The sequence below is a fragment of the Macaca thibetana genome, chromosome 5 (genome assembly GCF_024542745.1).
Source record: "Macaca thibetana thibetana isolate TM-01 chromosome 5, ASM2454274v1, whole genome shotgun sequence".
Taxonomy (NCBI): Eukaryota; Metazoa; Chordata; class Mammalia; order Primates; family Cercopithecidae; genus Macaca; species Macaca thibetana.
The window spans coordinates 164,256,236-164,265,142 of NC_065582.1; the positions used below are offsets into that span (position 1 = coordinate 164,256,236).

Genomic DNA, 8,907 nt, shown 5'->3' on the forward strand with positions numbered 1-8,907 from the left:
AATCGATCCCACTGACTTATACAGAACTTTGTTTCTTAAAGAGCCATCCCTGACTCAGTTCATAGAACTATCTAACTTCAAAGGAAGCCTAAATCAGTTACTGATATTAATCAACATAATCATTCATTCATAAACATCATAAGGCATTTGACAAAAAACAAGTAACCCAAAAGATAAGGACCAAAATTCTTTATTTGATACACACAAAAAAGAAAGAGAAATTAATTTTTAAAGTTTTTATTGTAAATTGGTCATTTATAATTGTGTATATTTACGCAGTACAAAGTGGTGTTATTATTTATGAATACCAATTTTAAAAATTAAATCAAGCTAGCTAACATATTCATCACCTCAAATACTTAACATTTTTATGGTGGGATCATTTGAAATCTACTTTCTTTACAATCTTGAAATGTACTATATTATTAACTATATTCACTACCCCATGCAATAGATCTCAAAAAAATTTTTTTTCTGCTCTCTGACTGAGGTGTTTTACCCTCTGATCATTATCCCCCAAGATTGCCCCCACCCGCTAGCTATGTAACCACTATTCTGTTCTGTGCTTCTATGAGTTTGATTGTTTTAGATTCTACATGTAAGTGGGCACATGCAGTATTTGTCTTTCTGTGCCTGTGTTATTTCACTTAGCATAATGTCCTCCAGGCTCATCCACATTGTCTCAAAGGACAGAATTTCCCTTATTTTAAGGCTGAATAGTTTTTCATTGTGTATATATTCCACATATTCTTTATCCATTCATCTGTTTATAGACACTTAGATGGATTCCAATATAGATATTGTGTTGCTGAAATGAATATGGAAATACAGACATCTCTTTTACAAACTGATTTCAAATCTTTGGGGTAAATACCCAGATGTGAGATTGCTGGATCAGGAACTTAATTTTTTCAATGAGCATTATTAAAGAGATTTGAGAGGTGACAACATACAGAAAATAAAACATGACTTCCTGAAACAGAAGCAATTAAATAATTCATTCCTAAAATTAGATATATGGTTGCCAAAAATGAATATTCAATAGGGGAGTTGAAAAATAGAATGAATTCAGCTAAAGTCCAAACACAGTTAAAGTATTGTCATTTGGAAGAAAAAGTTGAAGAAATAAACCTAGATCCAAAGAAGCACAAAATGTAAGAAAAAGGTCTCCAACATTCATCCAATGAAAATTTTTAAAAAGAGAGAGAGAGATCAGCATTAGTAATTTGCAAGTGAGAAATTGGAGACTTAGAGAAGTTAAATAATTAAACTCTCTAGCAGTCTATAAACGGAGTCCAATATATTTTAGATGTGTCCCCCCTCCTAAGCCTAAGGCTGAAATTCAATCAGTACATCTAAATGTGGCCTCAGTAGTTGTGTATGGCTGACGTCCACTCTGACCAGTCAATCCAAACGTCAGTCTAGTCTATGCCTACTGTTTACAGTTGGCATCTGATTGGTGAGCATGGGAGTATATTTGTTGATTAATATTTGAATATCATCCCTCTCTAAGCCTATATACTCTTCCAATGATGCCTACATAATTAATTTCATAGTACAATGAAAAAGGAGGGCAATATTTGATATTTTTGTGAATTTCAAATTTGAAACTGAGGGAAAGAAATAAGAATGGTTTCTGTCATGTCAACTTTTAAGCTATGATAAATTTTGTGAGTAAATGCCCACATCTCTGCTCCCTATTTCCTTATATACCAAGAAATAAATGACCATGCTTTAAGTCTCCTTCCCTTCCCTCTTTCTTAGGTGGTCCAGACAAGCAGCATATCTGTCTGGATATTCCTCTTCTAGAAGAGTACCAAGGGCAGCCAAGAGATCAAGTCTCAGACTGAGATGCTTAATCCATGGGATTTAGGAGAAAATAGAGACGAAGACACACAGTTAAAAATCTGTTGAGTGAAGAAAACAATCAGGAAGTAGTCTTAGAGAAATATGGGGCTTGTGCTGACATTTACAACGAGTAGATGAAGTGTGTCTCCAGCTCAGGTTTGTATGAATCAGTTGAGTTTTTTTTTTTTTTAAGGATCAAAGAAAAAACAGCCTATATGGAAACACCATAAACTCAAAACCAAAAATTACAGCTGTCATGTTCTTTTTCCAATTTTTAAGTGCACACACACACACACACACACACAAATGTCTTAACTACAAGAATCCACCTTTAATGTATCACGGCAAACAGAGATGGCCAAAGTCTGAGGCAACCCCTAATTTCTAACGACATAAAACCAAAGTCAAACTTAAAATCAACTGTTGTATTAGATTAACATCAAGGATTCACAATGGCATTCATAAAACTGAGGCCTTTGACTCCTTAAAAACCACAAACTCAGATCCCACTAGGAAGCATTAACACAGTAGTTGAGAATATGCTTAGGATTTGTGGGATTTTGCAAAGCATGTTCACTTCTTAAGAGCCTTCCCTGAAATCACCAGGAGTTAGAAACTCTTAAGAACTGTAGAATTGGGTCCTCAGTGTCATTTGCATAGCTCCTCCGTGGCCTACTATTGAAGTAAACAAAATGCCACGGAGCTACCTGATGTTTTTGCGCCTCACATTCCCTCCAGCCAAACACAGAGGACGGAGTCAGCTTCATGAGGAGTTAAAAATCACGGGAATTTTTCTCTACTTAAAAATATTGCGGGAGACTCACTTCTGTACGTACGATGATTTTTTGCACTTTTTTCCCTGCCTCTTAGTCTAACAAATACATTTTATAGGTTTTACACGGTTCTTTACAACTCACCTAAAACACATAATTTTCCTCCTGCTTATACCATTTATTTATTATTTATTTATTGGATTTATATTGTGCTTTCCTCCAAAAGGCTCAAGGCACCATGCAGTCAACTCTAATATAATAAACATTAAACTCTTCCTTAGGACCATAAACAGTGAAATAGCCAGAGGAGAGGAAGAAAGGATCTGAACAAGGGCAGGACAAAGGAAAGGCGTGATTCCAGCAACATATGCAACCAAGTAGCCAATATGTTAGGAGACCTGGTGATAAGGCCCAGTCCCTGCCCCTCTCAGTGGGCCCCACCTGCAAAGACCCTGACAGTATTTTCTATATGGAGACAAAATATCTCCATTCTTGCAGTGAGAGTGAGGGAGGGTATGCTAGTTATTCTTCAGGGATTTCAAGAGACTATCTGAAAACAAATATACGAATACAGATAACTGTATTTTGAATACAGTGGAAAGAGAGACAGTAGAAAGAGATACACGGTAATGTTTTATAACAAGTATTCAAAGTGTTAGATTTTTTTTTACAAATACAATTCAGGCTCAGTCCTCAGTTCTGCTGAGTGTCTCCTGACTTCCAAAGGATCTGCACACCTTCAGAGGCCAGGGCAGCACAAAACTGCAAAGATTATCAGAATCAAAAAGAGACAGGCTGTTCTTGGCTTTTCAATCCAAGCCTTGCTGATTTGATAAAGCCACCAGTGAACTTCCTGCACTGTAATTCAGTCGATGGTGGGAGACACGGTTAAACAGTAACTCTCCTGGCAACTGATGGTGAACTAGTCAAGCATGAGCAAGGAAGGAACATATTCTAACTAGCAGTCAAAACAAGAAATGACCATTCCCACTAAATGGAGTCAACAGTGTAACTCTCCTTCTCTCAGAGTGCAAGAGAATACAGCCAGGAGAAAGAAAAATAGTAATAGTACTGGCATTAATATTAGTATTTGGTAAGCACTACATGCTGGCACTCCTATACCACAGTTACATATGCTCACCTCTTTAGTCCCTAGAACAAATCTACAGAGTGAGTATGACTATGTTTCAAATTTCACAAATAAGGAAACAGAGGCTTAAACACATTATTTGCCCAAAGTCACTCTGCTGGTAAGTGCTTGAGCTAAAATTCAGACACAGCATGAAAGGATCAGGAAGAGATCCTAGGGTGGAAAACAAGCAAACATGCAAAAGTTATTCTGTGAGTTGACAAAGAGAGCAGACTGATGGCTCTTGGCAGAGCATGCTGGATCAAGTACCCTACCTTGTAAACTATAGGTAGAAAGTTAATAGCAGGTTAGAGGCCACACATAAAGACCTCAAAATATGGCAGAAGCAAGCCCAAGTCAAAAGAACATAGGATAAACTGGCTCCAAGTAGACAGAAGAGATGCAACAGTATCATGATCTCTTCACATGAGATCATGTGAAGACAGGAGCTCCAAATGGGCCCGTTAAAGTTACTTCCAGGTCCTAAGCGGGCAGGAACTGAAAGTTGGTTGTTGAAACCCACTCTATTGTCTTGTATAACTAATTGCATGTTTATGTCAAGTTAACTGTAGAGTGCCACAGTGAATCATTCTTTGTAATTCTTTTGTGATCCTCCCAGATACAAATAACATGCATCGAGCAATTACTAAATGCCAAGCACTTAACACACATTACCTTATTTAAACCTCGTAGCTGTGCTACACAGGAGACACCATAATAATCTCCGTCTGACAGGTAAGGAGGCACAGAGAAGATAAGTCATTTGGCCAAAGTCACAAATCTAGTAAACAGAGAGATCGAATCCAAGTCTAAAGAGTCTTCCCCCAAAACTCATCTTAATAATCACCAATGCTTTGTTGCTTCTAGCATCTGATTCTGTTTACACCATGCTGGTGCTCTATCATGCTTTCTCTGTTTTTCTGACCTCTCTTTTGAGAAGGAAACTAACCAAGGTCATTGTTTTTGTTTTTATTCCTAGAGGGTCAGCCTATTCAGTCACCCTCTACGACAAAGTGGAAATTATCTGGAAGAAGATGAAAGATCCCATGTAGCGGGAAAGGTGGCATGGAATCTCAGCCAGCCAGGACATTGTCAGACGTTCTTTTAAAAGAGCCTGGTATCACAGATCATATATGTGCAATAATATACATAATCCCCCAGTGGGAGATGTCTTCTACATGGCAGTTATCACAACTGTCTAGTAGAGATTCCTCCTTCCCATTCTAGAGGATGAGGAAATAGCAACTGAAGCTGGGAATCCCAAGCAGCATGGGTTGTACCAGGATCAACTTGTTCTGTTTCTTTGTCTAGAAAGATCTCCCCATATTCAAATGGCACTCTCCTCCTCATATCTTAAGTTTAGACGGGATGATGCTAGTTCACAAAGATCCTCCTTGATGACCCATCCTGAGGAACTGGTTTTCACATGACCCTTTCCCACAACATCCTATTATCACCATAGCACTGACCATAGCAGTCATTATTTCATTGATAGATTGACTTGTTTTTCTTGGTGTGTAAGTTTTCTAGGGGTGCTGTAACAAAGTGTCACAAAATGAAAGGCTTAAACAACAAAATGTATTATCTCACGGTTCTAGAGGCTGGAGTTCCAAAATCAAGGTGTCAGCAGGCTCACGCCCCGCCGAGACTCTAGGTAAAATCCCTCTTGCCTCTAAGTTCGGTGGTGACTATTGCTCCTTAGCTTACTGTAACATTCCAATCTCTCACACACATAGTGTTCTCCTTGTCTCTTTGTTCAAATTTTCTTCTTTCAAATTTCCAAATTTCTCAGTGTCCAAATTTCCTTATTCTTAGGACACCAGTCATACTGGATTGCATATCTGCCCTACTCCAATATGATCTCATCTTAACTTGGCTAATTACATCCTCCAGAGGCCAGTTCTGGCTTCTAGAACTGTAAGAGGATACATTTATGTTGTTTAAGCCCCAGAGTTTATGATATTTTATTACAGCAATCCTAGGAAGCTACTACAATAACTCACTTTGCTTTGTTTAATGTAGGGTTTCACATACTTATTTGACCAAATAAATATTTTCTCCATGGTAGCTATTAACAATCTCTAATTCCCTGCGGGGGGGGGGGGGGGAAGGCGGACATACGTGTTTTAGAAAAGTAAAGCTAATCTTCCTGTTGCACAGATGAGGAAACTGAGACTCAAGGAGGACAAATAATTCACACACTTGTGTGTGGTAGGAAGAGGACTAGAACTGGGGCTCCACAGCCACTCTGGGTGCTCTTTGCCATTTGCTTCGATTCACTTCTCAGCTGCCCCAGGAAATAGGGCGGCATACAAGATTAGGCTTGGCTTGGCGCTCACTAAGAATAGAACAGGGAACTTTTCCCAATTAATGAAGGGCTCTTTGAAAAAATCGACCCAATATTTTTCCAGCTAGTAGAAAAAATGATTCTCCTTTGTAGAGGAGTTGGGGCAAATGGGTTCTAGAAATCAATTATAAAAGCAGCTGGTCTAATGTAAACTGATGTCTCAGCTGAGTTTGGACTGACTGAAAATCCAGCCACAGCTTAGTTTTCACGTCTTCATCCCTCCACCCTTCCTTTTCCTAAAGAAAGAGACAAGAGAATGTGAGCCCCCACCCGTGACGTGTTTGAAAAGGGAAGCAAATTCATTGATAACACTGTGGACTGTTCAATTCTTTGCTTCTTTTCTTTTTACCTCCTTACCCCCACCATCTTCCTCAGGTACACAGAACACACCAGGAATAAAGCATTCCCACCCCAGTGAAGGCGAGAGTGTCCCCTACCTTCTACTTGATAAGCCGCAGTGGCTGCCGCCCATCCAAATCCCACAGGGAAGGCCATGGTTTAAGAAACTGTCTACTGGGATCCTCAGCTGCCAGAAGCAGAGCACCCTTTGGCCAGAGGAGCCAGGCAATTGTGCAAACAGAAAATGAGCTCTCACCCCAGATTGGAGCCTCAGAATGCAAATATTTATGCAAACAAGAAGGAAGCAGGGGCAAAGGACACTTGACTGCCACAGCCTTGATAAGAATCCAAGACACTTTGTACAAGGCCATCAATTATACTTTCTTCCCCCTGCACTCCCTGATTCTTAACAGAGTTGATAACCCTGGGTGCTAAGTCCCTGATGTGGCAGGGCACCCATTTACCTGATGTTTTGCCTTTTAAAGTAACATTAACATTGTTTTAACAAGTCATATAATCCTACTAGAATTTTCCCTTAGTTCATGGATCATCCCAATTCCTGATCTGTACTCTGTAGAGGTAACCACTTTTAACCATTTCTTCTGGTATTTAATCCCGTATTGTTTAAATGATAGGTGGTGCTTCTTATTTTTTTCAATTTTAGATAATTATTGACTTCTGGGTATAGGGCAGAGGATCTAGCTTTCTCTCTCACTCTTTCTCTCTCTCCCTCTCTGTTCATCCTCCCTCCCTCTTTCTCTTCCACCTTCTCCCATCTAGCCAACATGATAAAATTACCTTTTCATTTAGATGAATTCAATATTTATACTACTATGAGTCTGTATGGCTCAAAGCTGAGCCATGTAGTATACATACCATGCTTCCATGCAACTTTTAATTTTCTCTGGGGTTAATCCACTGCCTGATCTTTATGTTTATTTCATTTTCTTTATACCTATTACTAACTCATCCCCAAACACTCTGTCAGGAGAATACATCTCTGAGTTGTTCAAACAACTCTGTCTTCCCGCTCCATTCTACACTGTTTATTTTTTAGGACACCATGGAGCTTTGACTCACAATCTCCTTCACATCGTTCAGACAGGCTCCTTCCCCTCTCCCCTGGTCTTTCTCTCTTTGTTTCTTTTCCCGCTTTAGAGAAGCACATCCTCAAATAGCTGTCTGATAAAGGGGGCATGGGACATAAATATTTCAAAACTCTGTAGTTGTTCTAGAATTATCTGTAGTCTAACATTGCTCTTAATATGCAGTTTTGTACAGGATTTTATGATGAAAATAATTTTCACTCAGAATTTTGAAGGCATTGGTTCCTGGTTTTCTAGCTTCCGGTGTGGCTACTGAGAAGTTTGATGACAAGTCAAGTCCTGTTCTTTTATATGTAAACTTTTTTGTTTCCCCAGCCCATCCTCGCTAACCCCCAAGTTTCTATTTCTGAAATTTCAGTCATGTTCATTGGTGTGGAACTTCCGTGCATTGTGCCAGGCACCCAGTGGGTATGGGTTTCTACAGAAATGTAGATGTTGACCATAGGGAAACCTGGATGAGAGGCCATGGGAACTCTCCATACTATCTTTGAAGCTTCTGTGTAAATCTAAAATTGATCCAAAATAAACAGTTTATTTAAAAAAAAAAATGACTATGGATTGGGAGACCAAGGTAGGCAGATCACTTGAAGCCAGGAGTTCGAGACCAGCCTGGCCAACGTGGTTAAACCCTGTATCTACTAAAAATACAAAAATTAGCCGGGCGTGGTGGTGGGCACCTATAATCCGAGCTACTCGGGATGCTGAGGCAGGAGAATAGCTTGAATCCAGGAGGCGGAGGTTTCAGTGAGTCGAGATTGCACCGTTCATTCCAGCCTGGGCAACAGAATAAGACTCCATCTCAGAAAAAAAAAAAAAAAATACCATGGAAAGAGGAGGTAGGTATAACCAAAGTGAAGAAGGTTACTTATTTGGTTTCCCTGCATTCCCACTAAATCATTCTACATTGTGTAATGACAGGAATATAAAGTTTGAAACAAGGTATAAGTAGGTTGAAATCCTACCTTCTCCAGTTATCCTAACTCTAAGAAGAAAGAAGAGATTACATACAGAAAGAAATGGGAAAAGACATCGAAGATATTTAAAGGTACATGTTTGGTGAAATAGCCTGAACAATGCATGGCAAACTACTACATTTGGCTTATGTTGTCATTCAGTTCTGACGCAATTGTAAATTGAGGAAAAAAATAAATATTAAAATGTTTTCACGGTTGAACGCTAGATGGCAGTATTGCAATTTTTTTAGGTTTGCAAGTTGCAGTATTCAGTGCTATTAAAATTCAGTTGTTTCACTAATGGCTGTCTACACCAGTTGCCCCTGGCTAATTACTACTGCTCTTCTAAAGATACTTCTCCAGAAGAAACAATCTATCTTCTCAGTGCTTCACATACTCTGAAGTTATTAGT

General features: G+C 39.1%; 1 protein-coding gene across 2 annotated transcripts in view; it reads right to left on the minus strand.

Moving 5' to 3' along the window:
* The window catches only part of LOC126954991 (cytosolic beta-glucosidase), a 124,802-nt gene extending 118,109 nt beyond the window's left edge, over positions 1-6,693 (minus strand). Inside the window, exon 1 of one of the 2 annotated variants that reach the window (XM_050791115.1) lies at positions 6,535-6,693. In XM_050791115.1, coding sequence (XP_050647072.1) covers positions 6,535-6,592 — 58 coding nt within the window. In that variant the 5' untranslated portion in view covers positions 6,593-6,693. The remainder of the gene's footprint in view (positions 1-6,534) is intronic. The other variant, XM_050791114.1, reaches the window with a different exon arrangement.
* Positions 6,694-8,907: the final 2,214 nt, after the last annotated feature.